Source organism: Poromitra crassiceps, assembly GCF_964638095.1.
Source record: "Poromitra crassiceps genome assembly, chromosome: 1".
In the NCBI taxonomy this organism is placed as follows: domain Eukaryota; kingdom Metazoa; phylum Chordata; class Actinopteri; order Beryciformes; family Melamphaidae; genus Poromitra; species Poromitra crassiceps.
Window position 1 is genome coordinate 74,511,188 of NC_139623.1, and position 22,148 is coordinate 74,533,335.

General features: G+C 41.9%; 1 protein-coding gene across 2 annotated transcripts; it reads right to left on the reverse strand.

Annotated features, from left to right (window-relative positions):
- Positions 1-678: 678 nt before the first annotated feature.
- On the reverse strand, positions 679-19,450 carry trim47 (tripartite motif containing 47). Of its 2 annotated transcripts, none has more exons than XM_083639081.1 (8): positions 19,236-19,450; positions 16,041-16,252; positions 13,404-13,449; positions 12,249-12,338; positions 10,190-10,414; positions 8,914-8,936; positions 6,159-6,280; positions 679-3,299 (listed from the first exon to the last, which is right to left on the reverse strand). In XM_083639081.1, exons 1-8 carry the CDS (start codon positions 19,419-19,421, stop codon positions 2,770-2,772), a joined length of 1,434 nt encoding a protein of 477 aa, XP_083495207.1. In that variant the 5' UTR covers positions 19,422-19,450; the 3' UTR covers positions 679-2,769. The 2 variants fall into 2 exon arrangements, with proteins under 2 accessions (XP_083495207.1, XP_083495206.1); XM_083639080.1 differs by having other exon boundaries at positions 12,243-12,338.
- Positions 19,451-22,148: the final 2,698 nt, after the last annotated feature.

Genomic DNA, 22,148 nt, shown 5'->3' on the forward strand with positions numbered 1-22,148 from the left:
TGAAGATCATCAAAGACACAAACCATCCCCACAACAGCCTGTTCTCCCTGCTACCCTCAGGGAGAAGATACAGGGTTCCGAAAGCACGCACAAATCGCTTGAGGAACAGTTTCTTCCCGCAGGCCACGAGACTCCTTAACATACACAAATAGTGTAGTAGCCGCACTGTACCGTACTGTAGCTGCTACCATTACGTATGTCTAACGTTTAATTGTATGTTTAATAAGGAATATGCTATTTGCACCTGTATGTCAAATACGCCGAATTTAAAATGCCGAGTTTAATTGTATGTTTAATAAGGAATATGTTATTTGCACCTGTATGTCAAATACGCAGAATTTAAAATGTTTAAGCACGTCTAAAGTATGCACCCGACACGTGCACCTATGTGCAGTGAATATGCCACTGTCTCTGACTTGTCTTATCACTATACTGCCTTATGCTTGTTGTGTCTCTTGTTGTTTTTGCACCCATATGCCCTGTTATATTTGTACTATTTGCACTATGTTGTAAACGGAGTCCACAGCACAAGAATTTCACACGTGATACTTGTACCATGGAGTGACAATAAAAATCTTGAATCTTGAATCTAATAAGCTAAACTAAACCAGCAATGTTTTTTTAAGGAATTATCACTGAAATGCAGTGCAAAGAATATGCAAATTGGAGTCTGTAAATTTTAATTCAGAGTATTGCAGTGGCTTATGTTAGCGATGACAATTGTATGCAAATAATCAGTAAGTTCAACAAGTTCAGTTGCTGCTGAAAGAGGCAGAAAAAACACCCAACATTCAAGAGACCTTCCCATCCTTCTGTGTCCAGAACACAATATATGTTACGTATGTACATACATACAACATATTTCAATGAATTTTGACTGAAGCCTGCTGCTAACACAAGTTGGGTTATGAGTTTTACAGTAATGCATTTTTATGAGACAAATTAGATTGCAGGTAAAATATTTGAGGAATGTGTCATACTTTGCTAACGTTTACATGGTTACTTTATAATAAGGGTAATAATGATATTTTGGGCAAGTACAGCAAATGGGTTGTGGCTTCAAAGGAAACAAATGACAATAAATCCTCTTTTCATGTCATTCTCAAGTCTCTAACATGCTAAGCACATCCAAAGCACCATAAACACAGTTGATTCTCAACTACCAGGGAATGAATTAAAGTAATGATAATGAACATACAAAATCAAGCACAGTATATGAGACAAAACATTTATTATCAAATACTCAAAGCTAAACATGGTTCTACAATGCTACGTTTGACTAGCTTACACTACTGAAAATAAATTGATGCCACCTAGAACATTGAAAAGGAAACATAGATTGACTCTTGCAATGGCTATTTCCAATTATTTTCAAAGATCACTCTTAAATGGTTTTCTTCCATACTTCTAAACTATTTCATTTGAAAAAACGTACAAACCTGTAGGGTAGCAAATATTGTATTTGTAGGTCCAAAACTACACTGTGTGAAATTGCACGGCACAAATCAAAATACTTCTTATGGTTATGATCAAAATTGGAAAATTCTAAGAATACAGCAAAAAGGAAATTGCTATTATAGTCATTGCCAACAATTGTATGTAGTTATACATTCAAAAATAAACAAAATAACATTAAAAAATAAAAGCATAAAATTCACAGTTGGCCCAGTATCTTAACATTGAGAAAGAGTGGGCATGGCTAATGGGACCACCAATCGTCAGAACCATCTTGCAGTACTGAAAGCCAAAGTAGGTAACCTTAATCAACATTAAATCAATTTGGTGAAGAAAATAGATGATTTGTAAATAAATGTAAATATATCATAAAACTCTTATGTACTTGAGGTGAGCCCACCTAGCTCTCTCCGACCCGTTGTTAACAGACTGCCATTTAGCGTTGAACCAGATCCACGAGTGGGCGACATAAACTGGCAAATCATAAAATATCAAGGTACGTACGGTTACATAGTTTTATGATTTAAAATGTTTGAGATCTCTATGATTTGAGACAGTTTGTTTCAGTCAGAAAGAATATTCTCAAAATAGCTGTGTAACAAACCAGCCAAAATGACATACATGATGTATATTCAGTGGCTGACAAAATGACTTCTTAGACCAACAGGCCTGTACAGGGAGCATCTGTAACAGAAAAACAGCATCAACAAAGTACCAGGCAAAAAACTAAAATAGACTCATTGAATGTAAAAAAAAAAGAGGCTATTAATATATGATACAGTAACTGTCGTATGTCCTTGCAATGTTGCCCATCACTGCAATAACATTGGCACTGCTTAGCAATAGCCCATAGGGGCTCATACAGTAGTATGGCATTGTGGTTGTTCGTGTGAAAGAAAGATGCCATTTATGCTCTAATCAACAAGAGCATGAGGCATGTGCATCCCTGCAGACACACTGATCATATAGACCGCAAAGCACCTCACCGATCCCCAGCCTACACCGTGTGTCCACGTTCAAATCCAACCAGTTTCAACATTTTCAGGTATCAAAATAGAAGAGAAATCAATCTCTTCATTATAATTAACCACACATTACTATGATGTGTAACCCTTTTCACTTTGTCAACAACACCGGCAAAGACCAGAACAGCAAACTACCCTAAAATCAGACACTCTCAAAAGGTAATATGACCCAGGAACTATAGGATCAAACTTTGCTGACAGCAAATGTGTGGAAACACTGGTGGTGAACATCAGTCCACACCGTTAAAGCCTCTCTTCAGACCAAACCAAACAGAAAGGACTCCCTCTCTCAATAATAGTGGCATATCTGCAGCCTGCTCCCCGGATCGTTCTTCCCCGGGCTGAAGAACGGGCAGACGGGCTCGTCGAAGCGGGTGTCGAACATGTACAGCTTCTTCATGGTGACGGCGTCGTAGAAGCTGAGGCGTCCGTTGTCGTAGTCCAGGTAGACGCCGACGCGCGGGGAGTTCCAGTACTCGGCCACAGGGATGCGCCCGTTCTCCCCGTTGGCGTAGAGCCGGTCCTGCAGGCAGAGGCTCCAGTAGCCCGCGGAGGGGGTGAGGCTGACGAAGCCCTTCCTGTTGCTGTACTCGGTGGTGACTCCCAGGTACCACACTCCCTTGTCCTTCACGTCCACCTCCCAGTAGTGCTGGCCGTGGGCGTACTGAGCGGTGGCCAGGACGCCGCAGAAGCGGTTGAAGCGGGCCGGCAGGTCGGGCTCGTGACAGCGGACGTGGCCCTCCTCCACCTTGGTGTCGAAGTCTGTGATTATCAGGTTTTGGTGGGCGGTGTCGGGGTCCAAGGTAAGGTTCTGAGGCACTACAACACACAGAGAGATAAATAAGGTTGTGACAGAACTTCAGATCTCAACACTTACGAGTGCTAGTATAATGGTGCATTGCTTTTGTATTGGGAACTAGGAATATTATATTCCTAGTTCCAATACAAAAGCAATGCACCATTATACTACTATACATATACCAGTTGAGTGATGTCACACCCGAGTTGACTACATTCCTTCCAGTAAAACAACCGGGAAACCAGCCAAGGTTCGCTATAGCCAGGTTAGCCGTTGTTAGCCATAAAGAGTTGATAACCAAGCATTTTGTTGTATTTTGCACATGCAACATGTCCACAGATAGAAGTTAGACAGTACTGTGTGTATGGCTGATTTAACGAGACACAAATAAGAGAAGTGCTGATCAACAGTATTTTACTACAACTTTGCACTACTGTTGAAGGGCGGACCTGCCATCTTTTGAGGGCGGGGCTGGCGAGGCTCCCCGAGATCGGGGTAGGGAATCTGAGGTCAGGTGACATCACAAGGGGCATTCCTGAACTTTGACCTTGTAAATTCCTAGTAGAGCCCGACCGATACTGGATTTTTGAGGGCGATGCCGATACCGATATTGGGGAGTAATAAAATTCCGATATCGATATATCGGCCGATATTCTTTTATTAAATATACACATTATGTTACACAATGTTTTTGCAATGATCCTTCAAATATCAAACACTTGACAAAGATATGACTTGACATGACTTGAGATATGTAATGTAGGCAGGATATTTTACAGCTTATCAATAAACATTATTGTCCAAAATGACATCAATGCAATGAAACAGTAAACTTAACTGGGGATTTAATAATTATAAATAACTAGGAAATACAAAAACACAAATATAACAAATCGTCGCTGTCGTTCCAGGACCTCGAATTTCCAAAACAGAAACTTTTCAGGAAGTAAAAAAAACCTGTTTGCTCTTAACACGTTCACTGCCAATGACGTGTTTTTACGTCAAACTAAATCCAACGGTTGACTGCCAATGACGTGTTTTTACGTAAAAAAAATGATTTTTTTTTTTTGACCGTGGGATGTGCATCTAACCCTTTTACATCTCTTATATAATTATTGGAGCCACCGAACATGTACAACCCATTCCACCGACCCACTAAGTGGCGACAGTGCTCTCCCAGACTAGAGGAAGGCAAGCAAAAAGCATGTGTGAGGAAGCCATTCTCATGAAAATGGATGGCGAAAACGCTTTCGTTTTCGCGCTGATTGCTGGCGGTGCGGGATTGCAAATTTGCATAATAGATTACGGGTGGAACACACTTTGAAACACGCAGCATAAATAAGACCAGAATCGCAAAAGCTTCATCAAAGCTCTCAACACAAACCACAAGAAACGAGCGAGCCGATCCAGACTTGCACAGCGGCCGCCAGCAGACAGGCAGCAGCAGCAGAAGCAGTGAGCCTGGTGACGCGAGGTTACAGCAGCAGCAGCAACGAGCTTGTGACATGCCCGCTGCAGCCAAGAAGAACACACACGGAGGGAGGAGTTTGAATGAGAGGGGTGTTTCCTGCTGTTATGGAGGAAATTACTGTTCAAAACTATTGTTTAGATGTCTGAAGTCTTACTGATGCCAAAAATGAATGGTTAAAGTGACTGTTCTATCGAATTTCACAAAAAGCCGTTTATCTCAAAATAATTTTTCAGACGCTGAAACCATGCTGTATTCAACTGCTAATGCTTACATAACTACTAACTCTACAAAGTAACTCTTTTAGACAGAGAAAGCACACATTCTATTAGTTCTTTTGAGATATTGTGTGTTCACAAAATCTTAGCAGAAAAGAATCCTCGGGTCTTGAAAGATGAGCCAGAATCCTCAAAAAAACCCTCTGGCAGAACCTACCTACAGTAAAAAAAAAAACGGCTGGCAGTGAATGTGTTAAACTACTGAACCAAATGTCGTCCAAGTTGGCACATGTCTTAATTATAGTTAGTTTCCCGCTGAATGTGTCATTACTTTATTAATATCTTACCTGGATAAGCTCAAATTATGTTGTTTATATTATCAGTCCGACTTGGAAGCACTTTCTCACGGCGAGTCAAGCGGGAGGCAGTCGCATGCTCATGCACGAGCCCCCAAGCTCCAGGCCGCGGGGGCGCGCGCAGGAGCAGCAGCAGCATTGCCCCTCGCCTCTCATGGCCGAAGCGGGGGCTTTGGCATGGGGTGAGAAATAGTCTGACATAACGTAGCGTTAACGTTACTTTATTCTCTTCAGAAAACACTCCGATTTGCATGTTAAAACAAGTTTGCAGCCTAGGAATAACTGGAAAACATTTGATTGATATATTAACGTCAGAGGAAGCCAGGATTAGTCAAAACGATATGAGAAATACACAGCGCGTCTGCCGTGTGTCTTTTCCGGGTTTTAGTGTCCTGCGTGGGGGGGTACACACGGAGGTAGGGGGCGAATTTCGAGGTTTGACTGACAGATTGAGGGCGAATGGCGTTACGAGATTTACTCACAAGCTCGTTTTAATGCTTTTCCATTGGTTGCATTTGTTAAAAACCACACAGAGACGTGAAGGGTGACCAATGGCATTGATTCATGACAAAAAATAAAAAAGTGAAAAAAGGCACATTCGAGGTCCTGGAACGACAGCGACGAAATATAAAATATAACTTGAATTAAGTTAAAAGATCAAATATACACAACATGTTGTCTATGACTTAAAAAATACAAAATAAAAAAATATCGGCATATCGGCCAACATATCGGTGGGCCGATATATCGGTCGGGCTCTAATTCCTAGTGCCCAATACAAATGCAATGCGACATAAATGTGTTTAGTGTGTGTTTGTGTGTATAGAGGAAACTCACTGGTATGCAGCACATGCATCATCTTCTTCCACATGATGAGCTGGAAAGGCCCTGAGAAGTCTGTCCAGTCAGAGGGACAGCTCACTGGATCAAGAGGTATGAAGGAACTGCAGTTGATGGCTCTGTGGGAGAAGAAAGAGAAAAGGCACAACTAAAGCCTTCTAATCACAAACACATTTCTGGGATTAAAGTCCTCCTCCTCCAGTCAGTTGTTTCTATCTGTATAACGGTTGGTGTTCTATTTCAAACCTTCTAATACAGTATGTTTGTATAGTCAGACTCATACGCCATCTGATTCTGTGCCAAATAACTTACATTGATAAGAACCGAAGGCTAATAGGTTGTTCCACTGCAACATCATAGCGTCAGCGCTGTTGTAAAAAAAGCAACAAAAAAAAGAACTAACTTTAACCGCATAAGTGTTACGTAACAACGTAACACTTAGCTGCAAGCTGTGTTACGTAACAACGTAACACTTAGCTGCAAGCTGTGTTACATTGTTACGTAACACTTAGCTGCAAGCTGTGTTACATTGTTACGTAACACTTAGCTGCAAGCTGTGTTACATTGTTACGTAACACTTAGCTGCAAGCTGTGTTACGTAACAACGTAACACTTAGCTGCAAGCTGTGTTACGTAACAACGTAACACTTAGCTGCAAGCTGTGTTACGTTGTTACGTAACACTTAGCTGCAAGCTGTGTTACGTAACAACGTAACACTTAGCTGCAAGCTGTGTTACATTGTTACGTAACACTTAGCTGCAAGCTGTGTTACGTAACAACGTAACACTTAGCTGCAAGCTGTGTTACGTTGTTACGTAACACTTAGCTGCAAGCTGTGTTACGTAACAACGTAACACTTAGCTGCAAGCTGTGTTACGTAACAACGTAACACTTAGCTGCAAGCTAAGTGTTACGTAACAACGTAACACATAGCTGCAAGCTGTGTTACGTAACAACGTAACACTTAGCTGCAAGCTGTGTTACGTAACAACGTAACACATAGCTGCAAGCTAAGTGTTACGTAACAACGTAACACTTAGCTGCAAGCCGCATTATTGCTTTATTATTAACAAGTGGCCTACGGATTTCAAAGCGGGCAGAAATAATGGATGAATGATTCAGTCATATGAATTTGTTGTGTTTGTGGTGCCTCTTATTGGCCAATTTGAAAATGGCAATGGAAAGCAAATAATGGCTGAACTCTTGCGAACACTTTACCGACTTTTCTCCCGTTTTCTTGCAATTTTACTTGGCCAATTCCACCTCCCGGTCGTTGCTCCACCCGCGTTGCCAATATATTATGAGCTGTGGACTAGTACATGCTTCCTCCAACACATGTGCAGTCGCCAGCCACATCTTTTCACTTGACAGTGAGAAGTTTTGCCGGCAGGACGTAGCATGTGGGGGGATCACACTATCCTTCCCAGTTCCCCTCCCGCCCCGAACAACCAGAGGAGGCACTAGTGCAGTGACACCAGGATGCATACCCTTAATTAGGGATGGGCATTTTAAGTAATTTAAATACTCGAGTACTCTCGTTCTATTATGAACGAGTAATCGGGTACTGGCACGGGGGGGAGGGGTGCACAAAATGCACCTACGTTAATGATACAGATCCTGACCCACAACGTGTGTTGAATTCAACTAACTTGCAGAAAACTGACCGAATGACCAAAAAGTGGTGTATCCCTTAGCTTAGGGCAGTGATACTCAACTGGCGGCCCGCAGGCCGCATGGAATTGCAAAAAATATATACCGTAATTTCCGCACTATAAGCCGCACCGGAGTATAAGCCGCAGCAGCAAAATTGCCTGTTTGTTACATATATAAGCCGCACCGGACTATAAGCCGCAGGTGTTTTAATGTTTTTTTTTTGTTTTTGTTTTTAATTGTGTTTTAATGTTTAATTACCATATGTAAGGGTTCATGCACAGAGGGGATTGTCGGGAAAGAGATGGCTGTTTGAGGAAGCTCCCATTTATTAACATTTCAACAAAACAACATAACACAACACCACCTGTGTTTTTTTTTACAGTGCACACAGTGTCCGCGGTGTGGTGAAAAGAGGGCAAGAGAGGAAATTAAAACAGAAGTGGATTTATAGTTAGAACGAGTGCTAAAGAAGAGAGATTTTTTTTTTTTTTTTCTGAAAAAATCCATAGATAAGCCGCACCGTTATATAAGCTGCAGGGCCAAAAAACGGGGAAAAAGCCGCGGCTTATAGTCCGAAATTTACGGTATATATATATATTTTTTTTACAGTGCACCTGAACGCAACATGCAAGATATTCGCTGAATAAGTGTCCAAATGTTCATGTCATTCTGGCCAATACGCCTGCCCAATACTTATAGCATTTCAGTCTGGAATATGGAATATCTTTCAATAATCTATGATTTAGCTGCTAAATTGTCAAATACCGCCATCTGCTCGCTACCCAGGCACTTATGTATGTACTTAACCTAACTAACTATCCGGTGTGCACAACATTGTCAGACTAAACTCCAGCTGACACCCCAAAAACCTACAATCCGCTACAGAAAAATGTATATTGATCGTTTATTAACTGGCCGCTGGCCTTCTATCATTTCACGAAAGTGGCCCCCGGGCAAAGCAAGGTGAGTATCCCTGGCTTAGGGAAAGATATTATTGCCTAAGGGACGAACTTAAGTTTGAAACTTAAGGTGGTTTATGCAACCGGGCACTGGTCCTTTAAAATGATAATGCAGGGACTAAAACTTGAAGCCACTTACTCGTTGTACGACTCTGCGAGACTCTGTTGGAAGAACGAAAACACAAATGTTAATTACATTTCGATTTTTTTTTTTTTGAATTCACTTCATGGTGAACTGGGAAACCATGTAGTCAAAGAACAATCTTGCTTTGTTTAAAGGAGAATTTCGTTTTTTTTTAACCTGGAGCCATTTCCTGGCATTAATTATGATTTGGCCACTCACCTAGCGATGTCTGCAGCGTTTCTGGGCGTCCTAGCGTTGTTTTGAGATCAATATCGTCCAAGTCAGTCGTAAAATGGAGTTGATTTGGGGCCAAGTGGTAGCCTGTATTTCCTGCATCTAAATAGCTATTTTTCTTCCCGTTTTCGCCACATATCGCCGTAATCTGATCCGTCAACATCCAGCCGAGTGTTATTTCACCCCAGGCTGTTTCCTGGAGTGCACAGGGATCAAATTACCTCAAACGTGATCTAGGTCACCAAGTCTCGTGAAGTCCCGCGATACTTTCCTGTCGACTGGCCAAATACAGGCAGGACGCTTTGCGGTCGTGGTTTTAGCGTAACCTATGTGGGGTTTGGCGTAACCTATGTGGGATTCGAAATAACGAAGGTTATGCCAAACCCCACATAAATAAAGGATAACTTAACTTAACATAGGTTACGCTAAAACCACGACCGCAAAGCGTCCTGCCTGTATTTGGCCAGTCGACAGGAAAGTATCGCGGGACTTCACGAGACTTGGTGACCTAGATCACGTTTGAGGTAATTTGATCCCTGTGCACTCCAGGAAACAGCCTGGGGTGAAATAACACTCGGCTGGATGTTGACGGATCAGATTACGGCAATATTTGGCGAAAAAGGGAAGAAAAATAGCTATTTAGATGCAGGAAATACAGGCTCACACTTGGCCCCAAATCAACTCCACTTTACGACTGACTTGGACGCTATTGATATCAAAACAACGCTAGGACGCCCAGATACGCCGCGGGGATCGCCTGGTGAGTGGACAAATCATAATTAATGGCAGGAGATGGCTCCAGGTTCGAAAAAACCGAAATTCTCCTTTAACTATGATCTTTAGTGGTTTTTGTGAGTAGCTAATGTCATAAGGTACACAACCAGCTACTATAACCCTTTGACAGTATTTGGACACCAAAACACTTTTGGTACTTTATTCTGTTCTCATTTTACTTTGGATGCCAAATTTCAGGCTTCAATTCTGTATTGAATGTACTTTAAGCGCTACCTTGTGGTTACGGTAACTGTGGATTACACTGTTCCTTTGTCAGACTGACCTCGAAGCTAGTTTTTCCACCGATGTGCTTGTGAATATCAGCGATGGTTTTGCCGACAGCTGCTGCCTCGGTCTCCGCCACCTTCAAGTTCTCGTCTATGGCGGCCATGGTGGCCACTTCCTCAGCATCCAGGCTCTCCAGCAGGGAGTCTCTCTCATCCAGCAAGAACTGGACCAAGGCGCCAACATCCCCCCCAATTTTCTCCTTCAGTCTCTGTTTCTTCATCTGGACAACAACAAAAAGACACCATCGCAGTATGAAGAATTTGAGATCAAAGCTTGGGGGGAAAGTATGCCATATTCAGCCTGATGGGCAACAGTGTTGCTTTTGTATGTTTATTATTATAGATACCTGTGTTGCATGTTAATTAGGGCTGTGAATCTTCACTGGCCTCACGATTTGATTCGATTACGATTCAGAGGGCTACGATTCAATTCGATTACGATTATCGATGCATCTCGATGCATCTTAAATCGATGCATCACTTTTTTTCCCCAATACATGATTTCTTTTTTCTCACTTTCTTTTTTCTCACTGTGTGGCTACTTTTAAAATAAAAGTGCATTTGGAATTGCATTGTATTATGATCCAAATAGACAACTGCATGTACTTCCATTATATTTTATTCGATTATTAAAAAAAAAAATATATATATATACCGTAATTCTTCCAATAAGCGCCTGTACTCTAATTGCCGCCGGGTCTTCCATTTCCCGCCGGGTCCAAATTGATTTAGCATAATAAGCGCCTGACTCATTTTGCCGCCAGGGCGTTTTTTAGAATAAATACGTTTTTTTGTACTGTATGTTTTTGTGTTGACTAAATTCAGTCACTTACGGTAATGACGTTGTTTTGGAGGAAGTCAGGCGGAAGTTTCTCCTGCTGTCAGACAGTTTTATATTTTATTTATACATGCTGTAACTGACATGTTTCAAGTATGCATACCGCATTGTTTAATGGTACGGATTCCTGTAGGCAACGTGCTGGAGACGCAGTGTCTAACAGAGCGGTGGGCAACTTACGCTAACGTAGCGTAGCCTAATGTTAACTTGTGCCTTGTAAAAGTGCATTTCTCTCAGTGGAACAGAACAGCGATCATAAATGCAGTATGGATTATACCCATTATACTGGACATGTATTGGAAACTTGGCGTCTACCTACCAGTATTTGGTAAGTCTGCTTGTTTTGTCTACTGCAGTGTTGTTTGGTTAGCTTGGTAGCTACGTTAGCGTGCCTTCTACATTGCTATGCTGGGAGAGTTTCTTTCCAATGAAACACAAACAACTGAATGTGTGAGCGGTAGGCTAATGTTACTTGTTTAAAATATGGTATGGCTGTTTGGCAGAGGGAGACGAGGAGAGCAATGAACTGATACCGTAACGTTGGATGATGATGACGATGAAGATGAAGGCTATCACTCAGTTGTTTTCGTTCATTCCAGTCCGTTGTACAATACTAGGCATGTTCAAAACTGCCTGTACCTACCGTCTTGTGTGTACTAAGTACTATCTCACTGGTTTAAATGAGCAATTTGATACTTTCCGTTTTTGCTGAGCAGGCATTTCTGTTCAAAAAATAATAATCGCATTGGTGATATAAATATAGCCTGTCAATTGCTGTATGTATGCATATGACTCCTTGTACTATTTATAGTACCACTGTCATGATCTTCATTTGACAAAATTGAATAAAAATTTGATCACAAAAAAAAAAAAAAAATCGCCTGGCTCAATTATGTCAAAATGACAATAACCGCCTGACTCTAATTGCCGCTGGGTCTTCCCTTTACCGCCAGGTCCAAATTGATTTAGCATAAGCGCCCGGGCTCTTATTGGCAGAATTACGGTATATATATAAATTTTTCGATAAATAATCGATTTTTGGCATTTGTGAATCGACGCAGAATCGTGCACGTCCGCATCGCGATGCATCTTATAATCGATTATTTTTGACACCGCTAATGTTAATGTGCTGTGCTTAAACACGAAACATCTTATTTGACGACTAACTAGTATGAATCTGAAGTCGATATGCTTGGAGGTTTGTTCCGTACCCTCACTTCACTTTTCGTGCGCTCATCCGCAGTTATGACTTTCACACACTGAGACTTCTGCCAGGTGAGCTCCATCAGCCTCAGTTTCAACTCCGTCTGAGGGAAACACACACACACACACACACACACACACATACACACACACACACACACACACACACACACACACACAAACGGGACATAATGCATGATTGATCATATCGAACAAACCACAGGCAAACCAGGCCATTTCAAATCCTAAAGTAATGAAGACATACGGTGACAGGCTAAGGGCCCCTGTGGATTTTCAAATACAGCAGCCTGTTGCACCAGCTGAACGTAAGTTCTCTCTTAAGTTGGGGTGTAAAGTCCACACTAACTGCTACGTTCAAACTAGTTAGTTTGACACTAAAGTTGTGTCTTTGTTTAGTTGCACCACGGAGACGTAAGATACATCTTAACTAGTAGACCCTAAAGTCCACACTAACCAAAATAGTGTCGCGGAAAATGACGTTTTCACTTCCTGTAGCCAATCAGTGAAAAGCACGGTGGAAACGGTGTTTATTTACCGTTGTTTAATTAAGTGGAATGAAAACAGTCGGGACATGTTGCCCACCGCAACAAGTTAGTGCTTTCATATTTCATCAACACTAACCAAATGAGAACATTATTGAGTAACGTTCATTTAGGTTCATATTACTGTTAACATTTATCTGTGAGCCCCTCATCAGTATTGTAGGCTAATTTACCACCATCCTGCCTCGCTAAATTATTGCGGTTATTTTAATTTGTATGCAGTGCTGCAGCTTGTGGGAAATAAAAGCGTGAGTCATAAATATCAAAGGGTGTAATAATTGATCACGGAGAGCGCGTTGCGGATGCAAAACAACGATGCGCCACGATGCCAAGTTGCAATCCGTGCCAATTGCTATTTTACGGAGGACTTTACACCTAGTAAGACGTAGGTGTAAAATTTAAGTTCTAACTCATGCCTACGTCGAAACTATTTCACTTGGTGCAACCCAAATATTTTTAGTAGTGCGTAAACTCGGACTTAGTGAGACTTTACGTTCAAACTAGCTTACGTTTCAACTTACGCACAGCTGGTGCAACCCACTGCTGGAGACTAGTGGGGCAGAAGGCAAAAGACTTTGCATCTGTTAAAAATACACGGAGCCTTACCTTCATGTCATTCACAACTTCTGGCACTGGTACTACCTCATGTTGTCTGTAATGACAAATCAGCCAGTCAGTGATTTAAAGAGCAAAAGCTCCCGTCTATCTGAAACACATTTGAGCCCCTCTATGGCTATGCAATACAGACATACAAACGTCGGACCTTTCTTGGCACCGGAGCAGTTCAACAGAAATGGCCAGATTGGAAAGGTTTTTCAAGGTACCAGGGCATAACGAAGCTCAACAATCCTCTATCCAACGGACTTAGTGTTAGTATAAACACATCGCACACTGTACAGCCATATACTAGGTTTCGACCTATAGTCTTGTTCTACTACATGACCTGCTAAAGGTTTCTTATAAAACAATACGCCAGTGTTTACATCTCCCCAGTCCCCAATCACTTGTCAATTGTTAGATCTAAGAATTTTCATTCATTGACATTAACTTTGTCTTTGGTTCTTAACACATTGAGTGCCACAGCGCTTCAGTAAAATTGTCTGGAGCCTGTGCCAGATTCACTTCCATTCAGTTGAAAACAGCTATAGAATTTTTTCTATTAGGGCTATATGGACAGGGCTGGACTCTAATGAAACATTGGACACTCCTGCTAGAGTTCCCCTAGTTCCAGTTCAAAGATGGAAATTGGGGAGCATGAACCTACCATCGACCTCACAAGGATTGTGTGTGTGAGGCTGAGAGATTAAGCCCTCGTCCACTCTGCTGGCTGACGTGTGTGGGAACTGGGAACATGAAGATACGTGTGTGTGTGCGTCTGTGCGTGCGACTGTGTGTGTGCGCGCAAGCCTCTCTACTTGGCACTCAGAATGATGAAAACTCAACAGACTCTTCATCAGAAGAGGAATCTGATGAAGGTCTTACGACCGAAACGTTATTCTTTTTCTTTGACTTATTACACTTTTAATAGAGAGCCGCAGGAACGAGTCCGGAAATCATTGATGCTAACACTCCTGGTTCTTCACTGTTTTCGCCTATGGGAGTTTTGAATGGGTTTTTGGCACGATGCTTCTGATAATCTCTCTGGGCAACGCTGGCTTAATCAAACGCGAACCAGTGTTTAGTAATATCATCTTCACACACGAGGACCACTTTTATGAGTTTTGAAGCTTGTACGTTAAAAGGGCGGCTAGCTAGCAAACGGCTAAATGAGACTGCCGCTGGTCCTGTCACAAGTCACATAATGCATACGCACAACGGTCCCGACTGACGGGGTAGGCTACAACATTGCCCAACACACAGAATTTCAGCCAAAAAAATCTCTGGGAATTTATAGCCTATTTTCCATCCCGTGAGACTACCAGAGTCTCCTGGTCAATCTGGGAGGCTTGGCAGCCCTATTTGGTCCGCTTGCTTTTTGGCTGGTGTGAAAGCGAATCGAACCAGCTGGAAAACAAAACAATGTATCATTTTTGCATCTGGTCCGAAACGAGGATCAGGACTAGGCAGGTGTGAAAACGACCTGAAATACCACACGTACCAAAGAGGAAATAATGAAAACATTTGCATAGAAACCTGTTTTAAATTACCATAATGTTGTGCCTTCAAAAAGTTAATTTGAACCTGCAGTGAGTCATGCAGTAATACATTAGCGCTTTTATTTTGAAAATAAAATCATCTGTAGCTTCCGTTTCTGGAGTTGAGTTGGGCTCAGTATGAAAAATGATCAGTGAAGAGAAGATTGCCTTGACCACAGAAGGGTGTGACACGAGTTTAATCTTCTCATGTAATCTTTCTATCTCATGTAGAATATATATATATTAATATATTATATATATTATTAATATATTATAATAATTTATATATAATAATATCTTCTCATATCTATCTCATTCAATGGTCAATGTTACAGGATACAAGGGGACATTTGAGTGGTTGGACTGCCCTCTAGTGAACAGAACGGTACATAACAACAACATGCTGACTAGGCTTTATGTCTATAGGTAAAATTAAAAATTAATGAAAAAAAACGATTACCGTACAAATTTAATATTAAAATAAAAGCAAATCGAATTGGATTATTGAGGAAGATTGACAGCCCTATAGTATATGATGTTATTTAACATGATGTTACTGTAGTAGTATGCTTTTATACTAGTAGTATATGATGTTATTTTGGGGTGATAGCGACCTAGTGGTTAGAGACTGTCCCGTAACCCAGAGTTTTCAGGTTCAGTCAGTGCCACTGCCCACAGCTGCTGTCTGAACAGCCACATGCCCTGAACCTGGATGCTGGAGCCCTAGTTGCCTGGATAAGAATGTTATCTAACAAATGTTTTTATTTGACAATGGTTTTATAGAGCAAAAAAACACATTCAGCAAGTAATATTAGGCGACAACATAGATACTCTCAATTTAGGTGAAATTTAGACTAAACAAATCGAACCTCATTTAAAAAAAACACCTTAGTTCAGTCAGTTGTTCTCAAAGTGGGGACCGTCCGGGTCCCCAGCAAAAAGGAGCACAATTTATTTTCACTTGACTATAATTCCATCCACATTCTGTCCTGTCCCATTTCAAAGAGTGATATTTCAACTTAAGATGGTGCAATAATAAACATCAAAGGCAAGATTAAATATGTCTACAATTTCTCCAGGTTGAAGTAAAAAAGTTGCCTAACGTTACCTGTGTGCTCGAGACTCCCTGCAGACTACACAAATAGGCCTGTTATCAGTCTGGCAGTAGAGCTTGAGCTCTTCTCCATGTTGTTCACACTTGCCATCGACTTTAACAGGCTTGGGAGGCGCAGGACAAGAACCCAGAGACTCCAGGTCATCCAGTTTGGCCACCAGGTTCTGCACCAGGTAGTTCTTGGTGAAGGTCTTCTTAGTGAAAACCTGGACAAGCAAAGAAATGAACTGAACAAGGCGCACAAATCTGTAACAAGCAACATCAAAGTTATTTGGCAGGGGCAATCTACTCTCTTAAGCCCATGGCACACCAATCGAACATTCTCCAACAAACACGAAGGAACACGAACACACGTAGATGTTGGTGTGCCATAGCTGTCTGTCCTTGTCTGTTCATGTTCGGCGATGTTCGCCCGGATTCAACATGTTCAATCCGTGCTTGTTCTGTGTTTGCGGTTGTCTGGTCAGCTCACGGCAACACCCTTGTGTTGTCTTCTTAATAACTACGGGTGCAAAGATCGATCGGCACGCAATCTGTATCGGCCGATTTTGACCTCAAATATGCGATCTGCTGATTGCAGATATTACTTTATTGTCGCCGATTGCATAGCCGATCATGCTGCATGTGAGAAACATGAGGCAGCCCATTTTCATGTCTTCAATGTCTATCGTTTAAGTTTCATATTGTGCTCTAACGTTTATATTAGGGGTGCACCGATCGATCGACACGCAATCTGTATCGGCCGATTTTGACCTCAAATATGTGATCTGCTGCTGCAGATATTTCTTTATTGTCGCCGATTGCATAGCCGATCATGCTGCACGTGAGAAACATGAGGCAGCCCATTTTCATGTCTTCAATGTCTATCGTTTAACTTTCATATTGTGCTCTAACGTTTATATCATTGTGTTGCAAAGCACACGCTTTGCTTTCGTCAGTGTACTCACCTCCACACAGCCACACACCACACCAGACTGTCAACACACCCCTTGCGTCTTTGAATCACACACATCAGCTGGTGATTAGAGCAGACTCAGCAGAGAGAAGTTACCTCCAGTCCTCCCGCCTACCGAGGCATTTGCATGTTGTTAAGTCCGTGTTTGATCCATATTTGCGTGTATCCTCCTAACGTTAATAGCTCCGGTTAGCGTTAGCCGCTTTAGCTTAATCGATAAAATAGTTTACTTGGGTCGAAGTTATTTTCTTGTATAACAGGGAAATCTCGGAAAATTTAGTATTTTTGTTGAGTGAACTGAACTGCATTGAACTGGTAACATGGAAATCCCGAAGTGGAACGATTTTTTTATAAACACTTTTATAAACTGAACTGAGGGAACTGGACTGAACTACTAGCCATTTAGTTCAACACAGTCTTGTGCTCCAATTATCTCACACACAAAAAATCATGTTGGCGGTTTCCTTTAGCCTACACAGTATAAAATATTGATGTAGAAAAAAAGAAAATGTGCTGCACTTTCAATTGGACACTGTTCTATAATAGACTGCTATAGCTGCTTACAAAATAAATAAATAAATAAATATATATATATATATATCGGTGATCGGTAATAATCGGTGATCGGTCGATGATCGGTTGGGCAGATATTTCTCATAGGTGATCGGCAATCGGTGATCGGTGGCAAAAAACGTGATCAGTGCACCCCTAGTTTATATCATTGTGTTGCAAAGCACACGCTTTGCTTTCGTCAGTGTACTCACCTCCACACACTACACCAGACTGTCAACACACCCCTTGCGTCTTTGAATCACACAAATCAGCTGGTGATTAGAGCAGACTCGGCAGAGAGAAGTTACCTCCAGTCCTCCCGCCTACCGAGGCATTTGCATGCTGTTATGTCCGTGTTTGATCCATATTTGCATGTATCCTCGTAATGTTAATAGCTCCAGTTAGCTTTAGCTTATAAATCGATAAAATACTTTCCTTGGGTCGAAGTTATTTTTCTTGTGTAACAAGGAAATCCCGGAATGGAGTATTTTTGTTGAGTGAACTGAACTGCATTGAACTGGTAACATGGAAATCCCGAAGTGGAATATTTTTGTTCCTTTATAAACTGAACTGAGGGAACTGGACTGAACTATAAAGAACATTCTTCTAGCCATTTAGTTCAACACAGTCTTGTGCTCCAATGATCTCACACACAAATTGGCGGTTTCCTTTAGCCTACTACACAGTATAAAATATTGATGTAGAAAAAAAGAAAATGTGCTGCACTTTCAATTTGATGCATGAAATGTAGGCCTATATGTAAATGGAAACTGTTCTATAATAGACTGCTATAGCTGCTTAAAAAATAAATATATAGATATATATAGATATATATATCTATATATATATATCGGGGATCGGTAATCGGTCGATGATCGGTTGGGCAGATATTTCTCATAGGTAATCGGTGGCAAAAAAAACGTGATAATGCCGACGCCATAGTTTCCTCTGATGTTTTCTGCATGTTTGAAGACATTTTGCCAATTTTAAACACAATATTCCAATGAGTGTCTCTAAATGACCGTATATTATGTCCTCTTCACTCTCCATTTCATGGTCAAATGTTTTAGCATTAAATGTGTCTGGTCAGCATCAGCAGTGTAGGTCGAAGTAAACATGGAAGTTATTTTGGTCAGCTTCTTCTTCTTTGGTGTTTTACGGCAGTTGGCATAGTTATTGTTGCATTACCGCCACCATTTGGCTGAAATTAGAACAACTGTTGTGCTGAATAATATGTTTGGTCGGTGTGCAATGCTTTCAAACAATCTCCAACATCTGCCAACATTCACAGACAATTGTCTGTTCGTGTTTGTTGGAGAATGTTTGATTGGTGTGCCATGGGCTTTACTGCGAGTCGTTCTGGATTAGTGCCTTGTGTAAAAGTTGGCTAACCTTATTGTTACCTCTTACCTCCTGCTGGCTAACTAACGTTAACCAGCCAGGCTAAGTTAGCTAGAGAGCTGCAACGCTAGCTAAGTTACATCACGCAGCAGCACTTAACGTTAGCTAACCAGCATATTTTCCACATACCACATCTATGATCTAGCCAGCTAGTCTGCGCAAATATCCTGACATGTTGCGTCCGCACCGGGCACATTGTGTGAGTGTGACACAAGTTACACGATGGGAAAACAAGTCAACAACGAGGTGATAACGTGACGCTAGCTAGCGGAAGCACATACCGTTCGGCACTGGGGGCATTGGTAGCCGCTGTAGTCCCCTCCGTTCTCATCCCAGTGCATGCAGATGCAAAAGCGGCAGAAATTGTGACCGCATCTTAATATGACGGCGTCTTTGAAGAAGTCTAAACAGATGGCACATGTCAGCTCCTTCCTCAGATCTTCTCCGGCACCTCCCGCGGTAGCCATGTTCACCCACAACACAACACAACCACAACACAACAGCGCAGAGCAGCGGGAACAGAAGGGACCGGAAGTGGAGAAGGAAGTGATTGTTGTGCGTCATCTCCGTCTTAAACCAATCATCACACACACACACACACACACACACACACGCACGCACGCACGCACATGCACACGCACACGCACACACGCACGCACACACACACACACACACACACACACACACACACACACACACACACACACACACACACACACACACACAAACAATAATCCATGCATCTGAATTTACATTTAGAATGTGCTGTGTCGTGTGTGTGTGTGTGTGTGTGTGTGTGTGTGTGTGTGTGTGTATGTGTGTGTGTGTGTGTGTGTGTGTGTGTGTGTGTGTGTGTGTGTGTGTGTGTGTGTGTGTGTGTGTGTGTGTGTGTGTGTGTGTGTGTGTGTGTGTGTGCTAATGAGAGACATATGCATGAAAACACTGATTGAACCAACCTACCATAAGCAACAATATTTATTCTTAAATACATATACATAAAAACCCATTCATAAAGACACAAAGCAAATATCAAGTTTGATTCTTTGTGCTGAAATTGTCATATACATGGGGGTAAATGGCTGTGTGGGTATAGATGACATTGCATAGCTTGGATTGGCATGTGAGGGATCATGGGACTCAAAAAGTGCATTTGATGTGAGAAGTAATTGATTGATTGAACATTTATTACAAATCAAAGCACTGTAGCCTATATTCATTTGTATAAACCTTTCAACGGTGATTCACAACTCGGCTGATTTCATCACATCAGCAGATAAATACTGGAAATAATTTATACAGTGATGACTCCAGAATAAGACAAATATTTAGAGTGGAATAAGAAAGATGCATGTTTAACAACACATGTAAACAAGATATTTCACTATAGTGATATTAACAGGAGACATGAGTTTTGCAACAAAAGTGGTTTCAGTGGTGATATTGATTTATAAGCAGCTGTTTACATCATTTGATAAAAACAGTTGGCACACTGTGCTAGTGACAAAATAAAGCTTACAGGAACATAATGTAGGGGCCACATCATTGAGTATGGATGGATACAGTATAGGCATGTTCACAGCACCATATCATTATTAGCAGTCAAACACAAGTGAAAAGTGGCTCTGTATTCTCTTGAGTCAACAACAGTAAGATTGTGTTACAACACACAGTCCATAATCCGCAAAGGAAAGAACTCCTGAGATGAGTGTCTTCACACATATCCAGTGTTACAACAAAATCACGATGCCCATTGTATTTTGAATAAATATGACATTAACAACAATAACAATATCACATAGACACAGAGCAGTACGCTGGTGGGTGGCAGAAGCAGTGATGAGCTGTGAACACATGATGGAGTAAATACAAAAATAGGAATAATATTAGAAAAACAGTTTAATCTCAAGCCAGCAGCAACAGAAATCCTCAATGAATCTGTAAACAATTGCAAAGAACCACAGACCCAGTGAGTGAGTGAAGTGTTTGGCTTATAGAAAAGCTGACAGCAGTGGTATAAATCTCCTGTGCTGTATAGGTCTATGGGAGCTGTTAGCCCCAGGGCCAACTGTGTGTGGGACCTCTAACAAATAACAAATTAATGTTCATTGTGTGGGGTGAACTATCCCTTTAAGTGTGAACATTACCTTGCTAAATCTCTGATTTGGAAAGGGCTCTCAGCCCTCAAGGGATATCCTTAGCTGCTTCAGGCACTATAAAGCCGGCCATGAAAAATAATTGTAAGAAATGAAATACCACGTTACGAGCAGCACACCAGCACTGTGTTTGTGTTGAGTGAAGACAGGACGCGGGACACCAGCACTGTGTTTGTGTTGAATGAAGACAGGATGTGGGACACCAGCACTGTGTTTGTGTTGAGTGAAGACAGGACGCGGGACACCAGCACTGTGTTTGTGTTGAGTGAAGACAGGATGTGGGACACCAGCACTGTGTTTGTGTTGACTGAAGACAGGATGTGGGACACCAGCACTGTGTTTGTGTTGACTGAAGACAGGACGCGGGACACCAGCACTGTGTTTGTGTTGACTGAAGACAGGATGTGGGACACCAGCACTGTGTTTGTGTTGACTGAAGACAGGATGTGGGACACCAGCACTGTGTTTGTGTTGACTGAAGACAGGATGTGGGACACCAGTGCTGTCTTTGTGTTGACTGAAGACAGGATGTGGGACACCAGTGCTGTGTTTGTGTTGACTGAAGACAGGATGTGGGACACCAGCACTGTGTTTGTGTTGACTGAAGACAGGACGCGGGACACCAGCACTGTGTTTGTGTTGACTGAAGACAGGATGTGGGACACCAGCACTGTGTTTGTGTTGAGTGAAGACAGGACGCGGGACACCAACACTGTGTTTGTGTTGAGTGAAGACGGGATGCGGGACACCAGCACTGTGTTTGTGTTGAGTGAAGACGGGACGCGGGACACCAGCACTGTGTTTGTGTTGAGTGAAGATGGGACGCGGGACACCAGCACTGTGTTTGTGTTGAGTGAAGACGGGATGTGGGACACCAGTGCTGTGTTTGTGTTGAGTGAAGACAGGATGTGGGACACCAGTGCTGTGTTTGTGTTGACTGAAGACAGGATGTGGGACACCAGTGCTGTGTTTGTGTTGAGTGAAGACAGGATGTGGGACACCAGTGCTGTGTTTGTGTTGACTGAAGACAGGATGTGGGAC